At 40.1% G+C, this 20,578-nt stretch overlaps 1 protein-coding gene, 1 non-coding gene and 1 pseudogene across 2 annotated transcripts in view; 2 read left to right on the top strand and 1 right to left on the bottom strand.

Moving 5' to 3' along the window:
• The window catches only part of ACACA (acetyl-CoA carboxylase alpha), a 276,321-nt gene that overhangs the window by 38,432 nt on the left and 217,311 nt on the right, over positions 1–20,578 (top strand). Inside the window, exons 2-4 of the mRNA XM_049772768.1 lie at positions 11,722–11,854; positions 13,509–13,647; positions 19,190–19,299. Of these exons, the coding sequence (XP_049628725.1) occupies positions 11,722–11,854; positions 13,509–13,647; positions 19,190–19,299 (382 nt within the window). The remainder of the gene's footprint in view (positions 1–11,721; positions 11,855–13,508; positions 13,648–19,189; positions 19,300–20,578) is intronic.
• Positions 2,739–2,845, bottom strand: LOC125996182 (U6 spliceosomal RNA). The gene has a single exon (XR_007491226.1). It is a non-coding gene; the product is annotated as a U6 spliceosomal RNA (small nuclear RNA).
• Positions 17,926–18,044, top strand: LOC125995102 (uncharacterized; annotated as a pseudogene).

The following is a 20,578-nucleotide window of genomic DNA, read 5'->3' on the forward strand; positions in this document are numbered from 1 at the left end:
AATATAAGGATCATTTTGAGTTTAGGAAGCTCAGGGCAGTGTTGGCCTGGCAATTTTGTTCTCAGGGGTCACCAGGATTACACTGATGGTGCATGATGGTGGTTAGGTGCCACATGTGCTAGGTCTCAGACCCAGGCCCTCACACGTGGCTTTATAATCTACTTCTTGAGCTATCTTCTTGACTCTGCATTTAAGAGATGGGGCTGACTGGGCCTCTGCCTGACTGGAATCTCAGACTCTATATCTGTTATATCCAGCCTTTTAACTGAAATTTTTCATTCCTGCTTAGAATGAATTAGACCTTCTAGTCTAAAGTTTTTCTGTGTTCCCCTTCTTCCTGTCCAGGTTTGTATTCACATTTTGTCTTAACCCATTGTTTAGCTACTTCAGTCTTTTTTTTTTTTGATTCCCTTCAAGTGCTTTCTTAATTGCCTGACCTGCTTTATCTCTCTTGCAGTCTGATAGTATCACTTTTGTTTTGATTGGATTCAGAAATTACCTGTGTAGACTGTGCTCTTCTCCTCCCTCTGAATTTCACGATCCCATTATTTTCTTAACTAGTTAACTAGTTGTCCTAGTAAACTTTCTTCTTCTTGCCCCAGGCTCTCCTGTCACGTGCTCCTGGCAGTTAGAAGAGGCTGGAGGAGCTTCCTTCTCAAAACTGTCAGAAGAAAGTGACTTTGGCTGAAACCTGTTTGCTGCTGTGAATACCGAGCTAGGATAGCGAGGATTCATTTTCTAGTTATACAAGCTTTTGTAGTTCTTCCTTCTCTCAGTACTCCTTAGGGAATCAGTTAATTCTGTGCTAGAGCCAAGTGCCAGGGAAAATAGAACAAAGAGAGGTGGGTAAATACGGAAATTGGGGACAGAGTACACCAAAGAATATAGTTTGAGGCTAGTAGGAATACTGACTGAAGCTGGGCCAAGAAGTAGCAGACAGTATAGTATCTCTTGTTCTCCTGGGTTCTAAAGCAGCCACAACAGGAGAACGAGTTGCACCTTGTGTTTACACGGCCAAAATCTGAAGAAAATGCTTTCATTTCCTTGCTGTCCTGAGATGGGAGGTACCACAGACAAATATAAGGAGATGACTTATTACATGCTTCAAAGGTAAGTTTTAGGTTGTGTATTTGGGCAATATAGAAACTGATACTTATGGGATATTTGAAACGTTTTTATGTCTACAGACATTTTCAAAAGGAAATTAATAAAAATGGTCTTGTTTCCACCTGAGTTTTGGACCTTCGAATTCTGAAGTTTGGTTCACATTTTGAACCAAAGATACATGAACCCCTCTTGTGATTTTAAAGATAAATTAAAAACAGGCACCTTCTATGTTAAAGGATTTTGCTCAACTTATGCCAATCACTTTTGGGTCTGTTGTGTTCTGTCCTCCCACCCCCCTCCAAGTAAATTCTCTTCAGCTGGAGTGGAGAGAACATGTGTAGCCTCATGTTGCAGGTAGTCTTGCAGAGAATTTTGGGGATATGTCTCTGGGGGACAGAAACAGTACCTGCTTCCATTGTTTGGTTTGTGATACTGGGCAGCCACAGACTGGAGTTGAAGGTTAATAATGCCAGGTTCTTTTATCATGAGCACCTCACCTCACCTCACCTGACTGAGGGCAAAATGAGCCTGTACTTTTTTTTTTTTTTTTTTTTTTGGTTTTTGGGCCACACCCATTTGACGCTCAGGGGTTACTCCTGGCTATGTGCTCAGAAATCGCCCCTGGCTTGGGGGGACCATATGGGACGACGGGGGATCGAACCGCGGTCCGTTCCTTGGCTAGCGCTTGTAAGGCAGACTTACCTCTAGCACCACCTTCCCGGCCCCAAGTCTGTACTTTTTTAGGCCTGTTGCAAGTTTATATTCCTCTTCATCAGAGAATTGACATAAACCTGAGTGCTTGATGGCATTAAGTTTTCTCTGTTAGTCTCTGCTTCCTCCGTCTTGTCACCCTCCCCTCCCCCCAATCTGGATCTTTATTTTGAAAAAGGAAACAAACAAAAAATTGAAGATTAAACTGGATCTTGGTTAAAAAAATAAAAAGCAGAAGAAACAATCCATCCCCTGCCCCAATCACTTGTATTGTCAAAATTACTTTTTTACAACAATCATTTTTTTTCTCCTTTCTCTTTCACTTAAACTCTTCTACCCTTTGGAGAGAAAAATCAAGCAAAATCTCTACTAAGAATCAAATATGTAACAAGCCACCAATATGTTATATGTACGCATGCATATTCATGACATCCATTATGATATGTTTGACATGGCTTTTTAATGCAATCAAGTTATATAATAATGTGTTTTATACATAATATTATTTTATGTGTAGAAACAATGTTTTCATATATGAACAAACCCCAGATGTATTTATATCTATCTATGTAATACATGTATAAGGTTTTCTTTTGAAATATGGCAGGTTGTCTGTTTTTTAATTTTTATTTATTTATTTATTTATTTATTTATTTATTTATTTATTTATTCATTCATTCATTCATTCATTCATTTATTCATTTATGTTTTTGGGTCACACCCGCAGTGCTCAGGGGTTATTCCTGGCTCCAGGCTCAGAAATTGCTCCTGGCAGGCACGGGGGACCATATGGGAAGCCGGGATTCGAACCGATGACCTCCTGCATGAAAGGCAAATGCCTTACCTCCATGCTATCTCTCCGGCCTTGTTTTATTTATTTATTTTTTATTTATTTATTTATTTATTTTTAATTTTATTTAAAAAATATGGAACACTTCATGAATTTGCGTGTCATCCTTGTGCAGAGGCCATGCTAATCTTCTCTGTATCTTTCCAATTTTAGTATATGTGCTGCCGAAGCGAGCACATCTGTTTCTTTTATTCTTTTTTAGGTCCTATTGTTGTTGGGATGATCAGGGTCATTCACACACTTGGCTGAGGTATTCTCCCCCCCCCCCCCACTTTGGTCACATCTGACAGTGTTTAGGTGTTACTACTTGCTCTGCACTCCTGGCTCAATGTACCATATGAGGGATCAAACCTGAGTCAGCTATATGCTAGGCAAGCACCCTACCCACTATACTATTGAACAGCCATGGTGCTAGTTTGATTTGCAATCTTCTAGCTATATGCATTTATTACACACACACACCCTTCCCACACATACAGTATATATCTATCTGGAGAGCCTAATTTTGTATAGTTATTTTGGGAATTCACTTTTTTTGTTTGGATTCTCTTTTTTTTTTTTTGGTTTTTGGGTCACACCCGGCAGTGCTCAGGGGTTATTCCTGGCTGCAGGCTCAGAAATTGCTCCTGGCAGGCACGGGGGACCATATGGGGCGTCGGGATTCAAACCAATGACCTCCTGCATGAAAGGCAAATGCCTTACCTCCATGCTATCTCTCTGGCCCCTCTTTTGCATCTCTTTTTTTTTTTTTTTTTTGGTTTTTGGGCCACACCCGGCTTTGCTCAGGGGTTACTCCTGGCTGTCTGCTCAGAAATAGCTCCTGGCAGGCACGGGGGACCATATAGGACACCGGGATTCGAACCAACCACCTTTGGTCCTGGATCGGCTGCTTGCAAGGCAAACACCGCTGTGCTATCTCTCCGGGCCCTCTTTTGCATCTCTTGTCTTTCTTTTTCTTGGTTACTCTTTTGGAAACCAGCATTCTCCTATCTTATAAAAGGTAGACAACAGGTGAATATTTTTTGGGGGGGGGGGGGTTCACACTCAGCAGCGCTAAGGCTCTACACTCAGAAATCACTCCTGGCAGGCTTAGGGGACCATGTGGGATGGTGGGATTTGAACCACTGTCCTTCTGCATGCAAGGCAAATGCCTTACCTCCATGCTATCTCTCTGGCCCCAAGAGGTGAATATTTTGAGATCAGTTTATGGCTGAGTTTTATGTTGATGCTCGCTTCTGGAGTGGTTCTATGAAGAATTTCATCATTAAAAACAAAATAGTACTTACTTTTAAGTATGAGAAGATAGTAAAGTGGGTAAGACACTGGCCTTGCATAAAGCTGACCTGTGTTCAATTGCTGGCACCCCATATGGTCCTTTGAACATTTCCAGGAATAATTTCTGAGCACAGTAGAATTCTTCCTCCTCCAAATAATAAGATTTTCATTTGTTTGGTTTGGGAAGGTCATGGCCGTGCATAGGTCCAAGTCTTGGTTTAGTTGCTCCTAACAGTGTTTAGAGGATCATGTTGTGCTGGGGATAGAATCCTGGGCTTCTGTATGCCAACCATATATTCTAGCCCTTTGAGCTATCTCTCTGGCCCAATATAACCCCCCCCCCCCATTCTTTCTTATTTAAGTTATTTTTAACATTTTAAATAAATTGATTTAGGTTTTATGATTTACAATACTGTTAATGATGGTTTCTTATATACACAATTCCAAAACCATAGCCCTCATTAGTATATCTACCTCCTTAAGGACCACAACATTTTTTCTTTTCTTTTTATTCTTTTTAAAAAATTAATATAGTTATTTAAGCACCATGATTACAAACATGTTTGTAGTTGGGTAAAGGGACAACACCCTTTACTAGTGCAATTTTCCTACTACCAATGCCCATTTCCCTCCTTCCCAACCACCTACCTGTATTCTAAACAGACATTCTATTTTTCTCACTCAGTAGCATTGTCATGATAGTTGTTAGTGTAGTTATTTCTCTAACTGAACTCACTACTCTTTGTGGTAAACTTTATATTGTGGGCCAGTCCTTCCAGCCCTCATCTCTATTGTCTGTGTATTATTACTATAATGTCTTATTTTTCCTAAATCCCATAGATGAGTGAGACTATTCTATGTTTTTCTCTCTTCTTCTGACTTATTTCATTCAGCATAATAGTTTCTATGTCCATCCATGTAAGGAAAATTTCATGACTCCATCTTTGTTGACAGCTGCATAATACTCAATTGTGTATATATACCACAGTTTATTTATACCACAGTTTCTTTAGCCATTAATCTGTTGAAGGTTATCTTGGTTGTTTCCAAATTTTGGCTGTTGTAAATAGTGCTGCAATGAATATAGGTATGCAGAAGGCATTTTTGCATTGTTTCTTTTTGTGTATGTGTTTCTAGGGTATATCACTAATCATGGTATAGCTGGATCATAGGAAAACTCAATTTCCATCCTTCTGAGGAATCTCCATATTGTTTTCCATAAAGATTAATGCATTCTCACCAGCAGTGAATGAGAGTTCCTTTCTACCCACATCCGCCAACACTGATTATTCTTGTTCTTTGTGATGTCTGCCAGCATGAAATGGTACCTCACTGTTGTATCGATATACATCTCCCTGTTTAGTGATGTGAAGCATTTTTTCATGTGCCTTTAGCCATTTGTATTTCTTCTTTGAGGAAGGGTCTATTCATTTCTTCTTCCCATTTTTTGATGGGGTTTGATTTTTTTTTTTCTTGTTAAGTTCTGTCAGTACCTTGTATATCTTAACTATTAGCTCATTTTCTGTTGGGTATTGGGTGAATAGTTTCTCCCATTCTGTGGGTGGCTTTTTATATCCTCATTACTATTTCCTTTGAGGTGCAGAATCTTCTTATCTTAATATAGTCTCATCTGTTTATATCTGCTTCCACTTATTTTTTTCTCCTTGAAGATACCTTTAGTCTCAATGTCATGGAGTGTTTTACATATGTGTAGTTAGTTCTATATACCTTATGGTTTGGGGTCTGATATCTAGGTCTTTAATCCATTTGGATTTGACATTTGTGCATGATGTTAATTGGAGGTCTGAATTTGCTTTTGTGCATGTGGTTGACCAGTTGTTCCAACACCACAGATAAAGTTGTTCATGATACAGTTTCAGTTATACAATGTACAACCTTCACCAGTGCATATTTCCCACCACCACCACCAATATCCCCAGTTTTCCTTTCACCCTTCTTTTTTTTTTTTTTTTTTTTTTTTTTTTTTTTTTTTTTTTTTTTTTTTTTGGTTTTTGGGTCACACCCGGTGACGCTCAGGGGTTACTCCTGGCTATGCGCTCAGAAGTCGCTCCTGGCTTGGGGGACCATATGGGACGCCGGGGGATCGAACCGCGGTCCATCCAAGGCTAGCGCAGGCAAGGCAGGCACCTTATCTCTAGCGCCACCGCCCGGCCCCTCTTTCACCCTTCTTGATGCTCTCGTCTCTCCTACCCACCCTCCCCTCTGGGGGAGCCATTTTATTTCACTCACTTACTCTCTTTCTGTCTTCTTTTTGACACCATGGTTTGCACTGTTAATGAAAAGGTGCCGTGCATACTACTTTATCTCCTTTTAGCACCCAGTTCTTGTCCAGAGTGATTTGTTCTAATTACCCCTTTCATAAGTAGACCCTTCTACTCTAACTGCTCTTTCCGTTCTTTGTGCCAAGCTTCCTACAATGGACTGGTCCCCCTAATCCTCATCTCTATTATGTCTGGATAGCATTACCATACTTTATTTATTTATTTATTTTTTACTTTTATTATATCCCACAGATGTGAGATCCCTTATTATTTTATTTTATTTTTTTTGTTTTTTTGGGCCACACCCATTTGATGCTCAGGGGTTAATTCTGGCTAAGCACTCAGAAATTGCCCCTGGCTTGGGGGGACCAATGGGACGTTGGGGGATCGAACCTCCTTCCTTGGCTAGCACTTGCAAGGCAGACATCGTACCTCTAGTGCCACCTCTCCAGCCCCGAGTGAGATTATTTTGTCTATCCCTTTCCTTCTGACTCTTTTTTTTTTTTTTAGGGACACAATCTTTATTGGGAACAGTAGGACTAACCAATGGGTAGGGAACAGGTTGGGGCAGAACCTATCCAGGTTTCTTCCAACCTAGGTGGGTCAAACACAAAGAAGTTAGCTCCCTCTTGTTTTCACTAAAATGCAGAAATGAGAGAAACCAGAAAAAAAACCATGTTTTAATATACTCTGTAAAAGGTGGGGAATCCTATTTGGAGGCTAAACTGGTGGCTGTATCCTTCTGACTCTTAAGAATCTATGTCCATTCATGTATAAGCAAATTTCATGACTTCATTTTTGTTACGGCTGCATACTATTCTAGTTGTGTAGATGTGCCACATTTATTTAGCCACTCATCTGTTGTAGGACACTTGGGTTGCTTCCAGATTCTATTCAGTTCTGTCCTGTCCTGTCCTTTCCCTTTCCTTTTCCTTTCATGAATAGTGCTACAATAAACATAGGAGTACATAGGGCATTTTTATGTTGTGTTTTGTGTTTCTAGGGTATATCCCTAGGAGTGGTTTTTCCTGTGAGGCTGGTGTTATCGTGTATATTATTTCTTTCTTTTTTTTTTTTTTTTCCCATGGGGTCATAGAATCAGTCACTTATCCCTACGGTGTCTCCAAGCACACCAAGGCAGAAACTGACCTCTCTTCTTTCTTTCTTTCTTTCTTTCTTTCTTTCTTTCTTTCTTTCTTTCTTTCTTTCTTTCTTTCTTTCTTTCTTTCTTTCTTTCTTTCTTTCTTTCTTTCTTTCTTTCTTTCTTTCTTTCTTTCTTTCTTTCTTTCTTTCTTTCTTTCTTTCTTTCTTCTCTCTCTCTCTCTCTCTCTCCTTCCTTCCTTCCTTCCTTCCTTCCTTCCTTCCTTCCTTCCTTCCTTCCTTCCTTCCTTCCTTCCTTCCTTCCTTCCTTCCTTCCTCCCTTCCTTCCCTCCCTTCTTCCTCCCTTTCTTCCCTCCCTCCCTCCCTCCCTTCCTTCCACCCTCCCTCCCTCCCTCCTTCCTTCCTTCCTCCCTCCCTCCCTCCCTCCCTCCCTTCTCTCTCTCTCCCCTCCCTCCCTCCCTTCCTTCTTTCCTTTTTTCTTTTCTTTTTTTTGGGGGGTCACACCCAGCAGCTCTCAAGGGTTACTCCTGGCTCTATGCTCAGAAATCGCTCCTGACAGGCTCAGGGGACCATATGGTATGCCTGGATTCGAACCACCGACCTTCTGCATGCAAAGCAAACACTTTACCTCCGTGCTATCTCTTCGGCCCCTCCTTTTTTCTTTTAAATCTTTATTTAAGCACCATGATTAGAAGCATGTTTATAGTTGGCTTTCAGTCATAAACAGAATACCCCCCTTCACCAGTGCAACATTCCCACCACTAATGCCCCCACCCCACCACTGCCTGTATTTGAGACAGGCATTCTACTTCTTTCATTCTTATATAACATCTTTCTCTGACTTTGGTATGAGTTTTACTCAATTTGAGGATTTTTTTTTCTTTTCTTTTTCCCTCCCGTTCCTCCCTCCCTAACTGCTAGCTTGGCATTCAGGGGTTACTCCTGGCTCTGTGCTTAGAAATTACTCCTGGCAGGATCGAGGACCATTTGGGATGCCAAGGATTGAACATGGTCAGCCACATGCAAGGCAAATGCCCTACCTGCTGTCCTATTGCTCCTGCCCTGAATTTTCTCTTATTTTAGTTTTTTGGAAACTTGGGATTACTCCTACCATGCTTGAGGAACCACGTGGGATGCCAGGGATTGAATCTGGATCAGCTACTGCTCTACCCACTGTACTGTCACTCCACCCCCAGGAACAGTTATTTAAATCCATCTGAAGTAGGATTTTACTCTGTGTGAAAATTTTTATTATGCTTTTTTATTTGAACAGATAATGTATTGCATTGCCTATGTTAGCATGTGGTAAGTTGAAAAGAGAGCTGGGAATGGATTAAAATAGGTGTCTATTAAAACAGTATATAAATGGTCTTTTTAAAAGGTCATTATCTTGTTAAGTTCCAGATGTACAACTTTCTGGAGTGAGGGTGGGGAGTCCACAGTTCAAGTTGATTCAGAGAAAGAAAATCTATGAAAGGAATTATATAGGGCACTTAATTGGTCAGATTTGGTTACTTTTTTGTTTGTTTATTTGTTTGTTTTTGATTTTTGGCCACACCCAGCTGGTGCTTAGTGGCTTCTCCTGGCTCTGGGCTTAGAAATGGTTCCTGGCAGGTTCAGGGTACATATGGGATGCCGGGGATCAAACCTGGGTCTGTCCCAGGTTGGCTGTGTGCAAGGCAAATGCTGTATCACTGTGCTATCACTCCAGCCTCTGATTACTTAGTTTTTACAAGAATAATATGTTAAAAAGAGAGAGTGAGTGAATGAATGAGTGTGTGTGTGTGTGTGTGTGTGTGTGTGTGTGTGTGTGTGTGTGTGTGTGTGTGTAAGGAAGTAAAGGTATAAGCACACAGTGGCCCACATAAGTCCTGGTACCACAGTACTCAAGCAACACTACATCTCATTGGATTGAACTGTAGGCTTCTTTAGTATTGCTTGGGAGTATACCTTTACCACCACTACAAAGGACAAAAGGAAAAAAAAAAAGGATGCTGGGCTGAAGCAATAGTGCAGTGGTAAGGCATTGCATGTGGCCAATACAGAGACGACCTGGTTCGAATCCCAGTATCCCATATGGTCCCCTGAGCCTGCCAGGAGCGACTTCTGAGGGCAGAGCCAGGAATAATTTCTAAGTGCCACAGAGTGTGGCCCCAAAAACCAAAATAAACAAGCAAACAATAAAAAAAGGATGCTGACTGAGGTACCACAGTCAAATCTGCAGGAAATAGCGAACACTTCATAGAAGAACAAAAAGAAGAAGTAGTTATTAGAATCAAGGATCACAGAGGCAGGCTCCCGCAGGGGATTTGGTACTTTAAAAACTTTTGAGAATTTTAAGGACCTGAGAGATTGCACAGCAGTTGGGTGTTTGCTGTGCAAACAGCCAATTTAAACAGAAGGTGATTCGAATCCCGACATCCCATATGGTCCCCCGTGCCTGCCAGGATCGATTTCTGAGCGCAGAGCCTGGAGTAACCTCAGAGCTCTGCCTGGTGTGACCCCAAAACCAAAAACAAACAAATGAACAAACAAAATAAAAAACCACTTTTGAGAGATTTAATAAGTTTTAAGTCTAGAGTAACTGGTCTTATTCAGATCCTTGAAGATCTAGCAGTCCTGGGAATGTCAAAAGATGACTGAGGCTAGAACCAACTAATACTTTAGGTAAGAGCTGGAAAGCAAAAATGTCCTTTTGGGTTTTTTTTTTTTTTTTTTTTGGGTTTTTGGGCCAAACCTGGCTCTGCGCTTTGGGGTCATTTCTGGTGGTGCTCTTCAGATCATTTGGGATTGAACCTAGGTAGGCTGCTTTCAAGAGAAAAAAAAATTTTTTCCTAGAAACAGTTGATTTGCATTTTCTCTTCATGTCTCACCATGTTGTCCATTTCTCTTATGTTTCAAGCCCTTTGAAGGTTAAATTCTCTCTTATAATGAAATTAGGGGGAATTTATCACCCAATGAATTACTCTGGATCTTGTCATTTTAGTCTAATTTATCTTTTGTCTGCTCTGACTTTTTGGTTATATATAATGTTTTACTTGATTTCCCCCTGTAAGCCCTATGGAGTCTTGTGGGAAGAGGCAAAACAGAAAGAACAAAAATAAATAAAAGGAGCTGTGTATTGTCATCTCTCCCTTGTGCTATTGCTGTGGCCCCAGAAGTCCTTTTTTTTTTACATTCTGCCTTGCCTATGTGTGTCTTCCATTTGCAAAACTGTGCAAATTTGCTCTCTTAACCTGATTGTCACAAAAATAAAAGGGGAAGTTTGGAGCTGAGTAACAGTAGGTATATAATTGAGACAGTAAGAAAACATTATGTATATTTACAAAGAGGGAACAAAACTCAGCAAAGTAAAACTGTTTGATAACGATCTTTGATCGTGTATAATTCTAGAATTTAACTCAGGACTATACTGTTTTCATTGGTGTATTTCTTTCTTTCTTTCTTTCTTTTTTTTTGTGACCACACCCGGTGGTGCTCAGGGGTTACTTCTTGCTCTGCACTCAGAAATTGCTCCTGGCAGGCCTGGGGAACCACTGTCGGTCCTGGGTCGGCTGCTTGCAAGGCAAACACCCTACTGCTGTGCTATTTTTCTGGCCCATCATCTTATTTTAAACATTGTTAAAGACGCCTTTATATATGTGTGTATAGATGCATACAATACATGTGATATACATCTATCACTAGAGTATTGCATTAAAATTACATAAGGCATATACCATCAATTATAAGTTACTAATTTCAGAGATTTAAGAGTAAAAAATGGGGGTGGAAGTAGAATCCAAAAATTGGTACATTTGAGGTTCGAGAGATAGCACAGTGGTAGGGTATTTGCCTTGCATGTGGCCAACCTGGGGATGGACGCAGTTCGATTCCTGGCATCCCATGTGGTCCCTCAGCCTGCCAGGGGTGATTTCTGAGTGCAGGACCAGGAGTGACCCCCGAGCACCACTGGGTGTGGCCCAAAAACCAGCCATTCAATCAATAAGTAAAGTTTAAAAAATTGGTACATTATTATTGATTTTGAAATCCTTATGGGTTATGCAAATAAAATATTTCTTAGGCAGTTATGGGTATGGGGTTATAACTACCTTTATAAGGTATAGCTGTAGAAATGCCAGAATCATGATCCAAAATATCTTGAGGCTATTATTTATGATTATTATTTAATGCTATCCTTTACTTCTCTTTTATGATGGCATCTATTGCTACAGCTTAATATTTTCTTATTCAGGAGCATTTACATTTTTCTTAAATCTCCACAAGCAAAGATTTCTCCCCTCCCACTCCCTCTATTTTGCCTGCTTTTAGAGAATGGTAATGAAAAGCAAGTTTCCAGAGGAGATGGTGTGAAGACATTCTGTCTATAGACTTTATGGTTTATTTGTTTTATAGGTCCAGCATGTCTGGCTTGCACCTAGTAAAGCAAGGTCGAGACCGAAAGAAAATAGACTCACAAAGAGATTTCACTGTAGCTTCTCCAGCAGAATTTGTTACCCGCTTTGGAGGAAATAAAGTGATTGAGAAGGTAAGTGATAACTTGCAGGATTATTCTTTCAAAAGTACCTGAGATTAATGCCCTGTGGTGTACAAAGTGGAGCTGCACTGATTGCAGAGGGAATGAAGAATTGATTAGCTTGTGGAGTGGTTAGGAGATTATAAATCAGAGCATCAGATTTAGTACTATAGGAGCTGAGAGAATTTCTGAACAGATGGTTTAAGCAGGTTGACACATAGATACTTACCGGCTTCCACCCACCAGCTGCTCATGATGTTCAGAGAGAATTTACCACATGAAATACTTTAAGAGATTACAGGTGTTTTGAAATGTTATGAGTAATTCTGTGTCACTTTTAGCTAAACCGTGACCAAGCTGAGAAGATATCTTGGTTGAAATAGCTTGGAGTGATTAAAAGATTAAAGGATGGGGACCTGTATTCTTGCTTCTAAATGTATTGCTTCAGTGGTGTTCTTCTGTTAGTTTAACTATAAAGATAGATCATGTGCCAGGTAGCCTGTGCTATCCTTGGGGGGATGATTGCAAGACAGGTAAGGAGATGAAATGGTTGTTTGCAGAGAAGTCTCAGGATCATTGGTTTTTCTATTTTCTTGTGACCATTCTTCTAAGGCAATATCTGTAATTTTTTTCTTTTTCTTTCTTTCTTTTTTTTTTTTTTTTTTTTGCCACCCAGGCAGTACTCTAAGGTTATTCCCAGCATGTTATTCAGGAGTAGCTCCTAGTAGTGTTTAGAGAACCAAGGAATTGGGAACCAGGAATTTCCTGTGTAGAAAGTATGCACATGATTTTTTCGCAGTTTTAAGGGATTTAGGCTTCAGCATTTTGCAGAGAGGTAGTGTTAAGGTGTTAAGGTCAGTATCCATATCCAGACACTTAGTTTAATTATAATAGGGAATAATGTATGCCAGTGTATAACATTCTTTTTCCATTTTTTAGGTGATAGTATATCATTTCCATGAACTTAAAAGTCTTATTGTTCCTTAATAATAGGTATGGTAGAATAGTTCACAAGTTCACTGTATTTCAGAAATTGTCATTGTTCTCTTCAACAAATGAAGTCAAGGGAGTGGGGATATAGCTCACTGGTCAGAGATGCATACCTGGTATGTGCTGGACTTAATTTAAATACTGTGTCATGTGACCCCCACCCCTCACCCCAGCTATCACTACATGTAGCTCTGGTGGTTCCCAGAATCATAGGACTTGAATATCACCATATCCTTGGGTCCTAGCATTGAACCATCCAGTGCAGTTAGCTAAGTGTCTCAGGCCCTACTCTTGGAGATCTCTTCAAGAAAATGAGTGGCAAGAATGATTGTACAGTGGGTGGGAAGCTTGCCTTGTACATGGCTGACCCAGGTTCAGTCTTTGGCACCCCATATAATTCCTGAGCCAGGAATAAGTCCTGCCTGAGCACTGCAGAGTATGGCCCCAAGACAAAAAGAAAAAGAAGTTTAAAGGGGCTAGTTTTAGCTATGTTAAATTGCTTAGTGTACATAAAAAATATTCTTCAATCATGCTGGTCCCTAACTTCCTTGATGAGCAACACAAATTTCTGTTTGAAAATTAGTCTTTTTCAGAGAATAACCTAATTTCACCTTTTCTCTCCCTTCATCTTTGTCTTTTCTGCTTTTCCCTTCAATTCCCATCTCCAACTATCCAGGTTCTAATTGCCAATAATGGCATTGCAGCAGTGAAGTGCATGAGGTCTATCCGTCGATGGTCTTATGAAATGTTTAGAAATGAACGTGCAATTCGATTTGTTGTTATGGTTACACCTGAAGACCTTAAAGCCAATGCAGGTAAGTTATTAATAATGAGTATCATCCTTGGGAGCAGAGAGATAGTGCAGCAGGTAGGGCACTTGCTTTGCATGTGGCTTGCCCAGGTTTGATCCCCAGCATCCCAGATAGTCCTCCAACCATGCCAAGAGTGGTTCCTTAGTTCAGACCCAGTAACTGATATTTTTTCATAATAATTACTTTACTTAAGCACCATGGTTACAAAATTTTTGCATGATTAAATTTCAGTCATACAGTGCACATCGCCCTTCACAGTGCAGATTTCCTGCCACTCTTGTCCCCAGTTTCCTCCCACCACACCCAACACCTCTTGGCAGGCATTTTACTCCCCCCCCTTCCTTTTTTCCCTTCTTTTTGACACTGTGGTTTGCACTGTTGTTAATGAATGGCTATGAATCATGGATAGCACTTTATCCTCTTTTAACACCCTGTTGTTCAGAGTGATCAGTTCCTACTTTCATCACGGTACCTCCTCTACCCTAATTACACTGGACTGCTATTTGTGGCAAGCTTCTTGCGACGGACTGGTCCTCCTGACCCTCTATTGTCTCTGAGTATTCTTACCATACTATCTTCCCTTTCTTTTTTACTTCTTGGCTTTTGGGCCACACCTGGTGATGCTCAGGGGTTACTTCTGGCTATGCGCTCAGAAATTGCTCCTGGATTTGGGGACCATATGGGATGCTGGGGATTGAACTCAGGTCTGTCCTGGATCAGCCGCTTGCAAGGCAAACAAACGCCCTACCACTGTGCTAATGCTTCAGCTATACCCTACAAATGAATGAAGATTATTGTATGTCTCTCTCTTTCTCTCCTTCAGACTAATTTCACTCAGCATAATAATCTCTATATCCATCCATATATGCAAGTTTCACGACTTCATTTTTAACAGCTGCATAGTATTCCATTGTATAGATGTAGCACAGTTTCTTTTCTTTAATATATTTTTATTTAAGTAACATGATCATAGTTGGGTTACAGTCATAACCAGAACAACCCCCTTCACCAGTGTAACATTACCCTCTCCCCCCTCCCCCTGCCTGTATTCGAGACAGGCATTCTACTACAGTTATTTGTTTTTAAGTTCAGTAAGTTGTATTTTTTTTTCCTTAAAGGATAAGAGTAAAAAAATATAGTAAAGGTGTGATAGTGGCAATCGCCATTGTTTGCATAGGTCCAGAAAAATGGGAAAATGGAGAAAAACTCCTTGACCTGATTACAAAAAGGCCTCACCCCAGAAGTTTATTGGCATAAGACAGACTCTGGGTTCCAGGCATACCAGTTGGTCCAACTCCAGTCATTCTCAAGGTCCCGGTGAAACTTTTTAACACTTTAGCTATTGTTGGTATCAGATTCTTATATTTAAAGACTCTGGATTCTGTGCCTTTCTTTCATCGATGTCAGGCTGATGTGGAGCATCCTCTAGTTTCAGCATACCATTAAATGCAGAGCAATCTGCCCTGCATGCAGACTGTTGCTAAGTCATCTGGGTGTTGGGAGCACTCTTTGGAGTAAGTCAATGCCAAAGCAGTGGTAGGTCTTCCCTGGTAGAGGCTTGAATCCTGGTAATGTTAAAGACAATTGTGGTTGTTTCCATAGATGGTATCCATTGTTCAGGTGTGTGTGGGCGATGCCCATTCTTCTGAGGCCTAAGCCAAATCATTATGCCAATGTTCAGGGTAAAAGGCCTAATTACATTACCAAATTTGTGTTCCCATCTCTATTAGATAAGAACTTGTTTGCATATGTATTATTTTCCTATTTTAATGTGCCTATGCAAAAGAGAAGCAATGCCACACGATATTGTTGGTGCATCTGGGGGCCGACGAATAAAGTCCAAAATTCCCCATAACTTGGTACAGTTTCTTTAGTCACTCATCTGTTCTCAGACACTTGGGTTTTTTTTTTTTTTTTTTCCAGATTCTGGCTATTGTTAATAGTGCTGCAATGAACATAGGAATGCAGAGGGTTTTTCTGCATGGTGTTTTTTGGTTTTTAGGTAACCCAAAGAGTGGTGTTGCTAGATCATATGGAAGCTCATTTTTAATTGTTTGAGGAATGTCCATATTGTTTTCAAAAAAGACTGGATCAGTCTACAGTCCCACCAGCAGTGAATGAGAGTCCCTTTTTCCCTGCTTCTGCACCAGCGCTGTTTATTCTTATTGTTTTGTGATGTATGCCAGTCTCCGGTGTGATATGATGTTTCATTGTTGTTTTGATTTTTTTTTTTTTTTTTAGTTTTTGGTTTTTGGCCATAACAGGATTTGAACCAACCACCTTTGGTCCTGAGACAGCTGCTTGCAAGGCAAATGCTGCTGTGCTATCTCTCCAGCCCCTATTGTTTTTATTTTCATCTCCCTGATGATTAGTAATATGGAGCATATTTTTCACATGTATTTCATCTGTACTTTTTCTTTGAGAAAATATCTGTTCATTTCTTCTCCCCATTTTATTTTATTTTTTGCTTTTTGGGCCATACCCAGTAACCCACTCAGGGGTTACTCAGGGGTTACTCCTGGCTATGTCCTCAGACCCCTCCTGGCTTGGGGGACCATGTGGGATGCTGGTCGATCTATCTGCAGTCTGTCCTAGGTTAGCACAGGCAAGGCAAACGCTGTATCGCTTGCGCCACCACTCTGGCCCCTTCTCCCCATTTTCAAATGAGCTTAAGATCTTCAGTGCCTTGTATAGTTAAGATATTAACCACTTATTTGATGGATGTTGAGTGAATAGTTTCCCCCATTCCATGGTCAGTCTTTGTATCCTAGTCACTTTTCCTTTGAGATGCAGAAGCTTCTTAGTTTAATGTAATCCCATTTGTTTATCTTTGCTTCCACATGCAAGTTAAGGAAAGTGATTTTTTTCACCATTTTTTTTTTTATGTCAAGGATTTTAGCTATTCACGGACATTTATTGCTCCATATCAATTTCAGGAGCCACTTTTTTGAAAAATGTCATGGGTATTCTAATAGGAATTGCATTAAATTTGTACAATGCTTTGAAAAGTATTGTCATTTTAATGATAGGAACTGCTTTGTTGCTCCCCCAAAATGCTTTTTTTAAAAATTAAAAAAAAAATAACACTTCAGAAACCAGAGAGATAGCATGGAGGTAAGGCGTTTGCCTTTCATGCAGGTCATTGGTTCGAATCCTGGCATCCCATATGGTCCCTTGAGCCTGCCAGGAGCGATTTCTGAGCATGGAGCCAGGAGCGCTGTTGGGTGTGACCCCTCCCCCCCCCCAAAAAATGTCATATAACACTTCTGAGTCAGAGAGAGAAGCACAGCGATGGAGTGTTTGTCTTGCACACAGCTGACCCGGATGAACCTGGGTTTAATTTCTGATATTCTATATGGTTCCCCAGCCTGCCAGAAGCGATTTCTGAATGCAGATCCAGGAGTAACTCCTGAGTGCCACCGGTTGTGCCCTCCAAACAAAAAATAACTACACACACACACACACACACACACACACACACACACACACACACACACACACACACACACACACATATACACATATACATATATACATATATATCTACACACATATATTTAAATAAATATCTTAATATACAGCTTTTGAATAGGGACAGCCTCAGATGCTAAGGTCTCCTTTGAAGATGATTTTTAAAGAAGTGTCAGTAATAGCACACAAACGTTTTTAAGCCTTTTTATAGCCATATTTCTCTTCTGACCTTGTTTTTTCCTAATTTATGCCAAGCAGAGATTATATCCACAATAATATTGTTAAATTAGTTAACAATTAAAGCATGGATTTATTTTCTCCAAATTATGCATCATAAGTGGTTTGAGTTTATAAAATTATCATTATATCCTGATATGTAATTTTTAATAACTAACATCTTATTTCCTTTTTATAATTATACAATATTTTGTTTTGTCTTGGGGACATTTCTGGTAGTGCTTGGTCTTGGTTCTGTGTTTGGATCTGTTTTTTTGGCAGGGGTCACACCCAGTTGTGCTCAGGGCTTACTCCTGGCTCTGTGTCCAGGGATCATTCCTGGTGTGCTTAGGGGATCATATGATGTGCCAGGCATTGAACCTCAGTTTGCTGCATGCAAAGCTTGTGCCTACCTGCTCCACTATTGCTAAACTATGGGTTGTTCTTGGTGCTGTTTGGTTCTTAGGGACCATGTGACCCTGGGTAATTTACTTTCAATAGATTTTTCTGAGAAGATCTTAAAACCTTTTAGAATTAAGAACAAAATGGGTTGGGGAGGGCTGGAGCTATAGCATAGAATAGAAGGTAGGGCATGTCTATGGCCATACCACCCTGAATGCACCCGATCTCGTCTGATCTCAGAAGCTAAGCAAGGTCAGGCCTGGTTAGTACTTGGATGCGAGACTGCCTGGGAATACCGGGTGCTGTATGCTAAAAAACCAAGTTTGATTCCTAGCATCCTTTATGCTCCCTGAGTAATTCAGGAGTAATTCCTGAGTGCAGAGCCAAGAGTAGCCCTGGAGAATTCCTGGGTATAACCCAAAAACTTAGAAAAATTTGGTTTGGGGATGTGACTAAGCAGTAGAAAACAGCTTTTCATGGATGAGACCTTGAGTTTGCTCCCAGTACTGCAGGTGTATATCTCTCCCACCATGTGGCTGAATATCAGCAGTTGTTCCCCTGGACTCTTAACTCCTTCTCCCAATATTGTTAGATGTGATCCCTATTGGAAAAAAAGATATCATATGGATATGGACTGGAGCAGTCCTATCAGTGATAAGGAAAATACTTGTCTTGTAAAGGATTGTTGAGAAGTACATGAGATAATATGTAAATAACCTGCTTAACCTTGAGCAGGTTGGGCATTTCATTGTATGAGGCTGACCTAGGTTAAATCTCAGGCCCCTTATGCGGTTCCCCGAGTTCTCCAGGAGTGATCCTTGATCACAGAGCCAAGAGTAAGCCTTGAACACTGCTGGGTGTGGGGCCTCCCACCCCTCCAAAAATAAACTTTGCATAATGTAGCTACTTTGCTGATGAGAGGGGGGAGGGAGAGAGAGATGTCAGTTTACACATTTGAAAGGAAATACCGGAAAGAAATGTAAGGAAGAAGTTTTCTTAAATACTTATCTCCACTATAAACATGTTCAAGCATTTAACAAATTTCTCTTTGCTTATCTACAAAGCCTTCAGACTCTTTCCTCTCCCTTCAAAGGTCAGGAAAAGGACTTTCTGAGTATAAGAACTTTCTGAGTTTAGAACAACCCCCACATTAAGATCATTATACATGTCTTCTATGACTGGCACATAATCTTTTATATAGGGATCATAAGCACTTGTCGCAAAGGTCATATCATAGTGATGTGAAAACTGCTTCGGTGTAGGAACTTCTTACATAAGAGAATAGTGCATTTAATGTCTATGATTTAAACTTCCTATTAAATGGTGCTGGAAATTACCTCATTAGTGAAGTCTTTTCTTTGATCACCTGTGATGATACTTGTCCTTTATATAGTTTTGCTCTGCTTGGTTCTGAGAATAAAGCATATGCTCACTGTTAATTTGCTTGTGTTTTCAGAATACATTAAGATGGCAGATCATTATGTGCCAGTGCCTGGAGGACCAAACAACAACAATTATGCAAATGTGGAACTAATCATTGATATAGCTAAAAGGATTCCAGTACAAGTAAGAGATGCTATTGTGTGTTTCAATCCAAATTCAGCCTTTTTTACAATTAGATAATAGCACCTATCCAGAGAACAACTTTTAATTGTGTATAAAATTTAGTATTTACTCATTGCATATACACTTAATATTTATAGAAATGACTTTCATATAAAAGTTAGTATTTGTAAATTGATAAATACCTTTATATAGAATAATATGAAAAAGAATGAAAGCATGGAATGACTCAAAGTAAAAATACAAATAGGGTGTTAAGAAGAGTACTGAAGGGCCCGGAGAGATAGCACAGCGGTGTTTGCCTTGCAAGCAGCCGATCCAGGACCAAAGGTGGTTGGTTCGAATCCCGGTGTCCCATATGGTCCCCCGTGCCTGCCAGGAGCTATTTCTGAGGAAACAGCCAGTAGTAACCCCTGACCACCGCCGAGTGTGACCCAAAAAAAAAAAAAAAAAAATAGAAGAGTACTGAAAAGATTTTATTTTATCCTTTTCACCTGAAATAGGAATGAAAGAATAGTGTGTGTGTGTGTCTGTGTGTGTGTGTATGTATATGTTATTTTATGAGTATCTATATATTTTTTTCTTTTTTTAAATTTCATTGCAAGGGAGTGAATCTAGGACTTATAAGGCATGCAGTTATTAGTGAGCAATTATCCTTTGTTTTAATTTAATATTCTTAGGCCCAAATGGATTGCTGTAAAAGTTATTTATATATATATATTGGTTTTTGGGACATACTCAGCAGCGCTCAGGGATACTCCTGGCTCTGTGCTTAGAAATTGATACTGGCAGGCTGGGGGGGTGGCATATGGGATGCTAGGAATCAAACCCAGGTCTGTCCTGGGTCAACTGTATGCAAGGCAAGTAACTTACCACTGTGCTATCACTCTGGCCCTGGTTTATTCTTTATTATGTTATTTTGAAAGCTTAGAATAATTATGTTAAAGACCAAGGGGGAAATTTTTGAGAATGATATGGCAATTAGTCACTATATTTTATAAAAGTGGTTTTTGGTGGTTAAAGAAATTCAATCTGGAAGATAATTTGTGTTTCTGAGAAGGCCATATGACCTTGAATTGAGTTTCCTAAAAAGCAACAGATCTGGGGGCTGGAGCAATAGCACAGTGGGTAGAGCATTTGACTTTCAATGCAGCTGACTTAGTTCAATCCCTGGCATCCTATATAGTCCCCTGAGCCTGCCAGGAGTAATTTCTGAGTACAGAGACGGCAGTAATCTCTGAGCACCACCGGGTGTGACCCAGAAAATTAAAAAAAAAAATAA

Source organism: Suncus etruscus, chromosome 1 (assembly GCF_024139225.1).
Source record: "Suncus etruscus isolate mSunEtr1 chromosome 1, mSunEtr1.pri.cur, whole genome shotgun sequence".
NCBI classification, from domain to species: Eukaryota; Metazoa; Chordata; class Mammalia; order Eulipotyphla; family Soricidae; genus Suncus; species Suncus etruscus.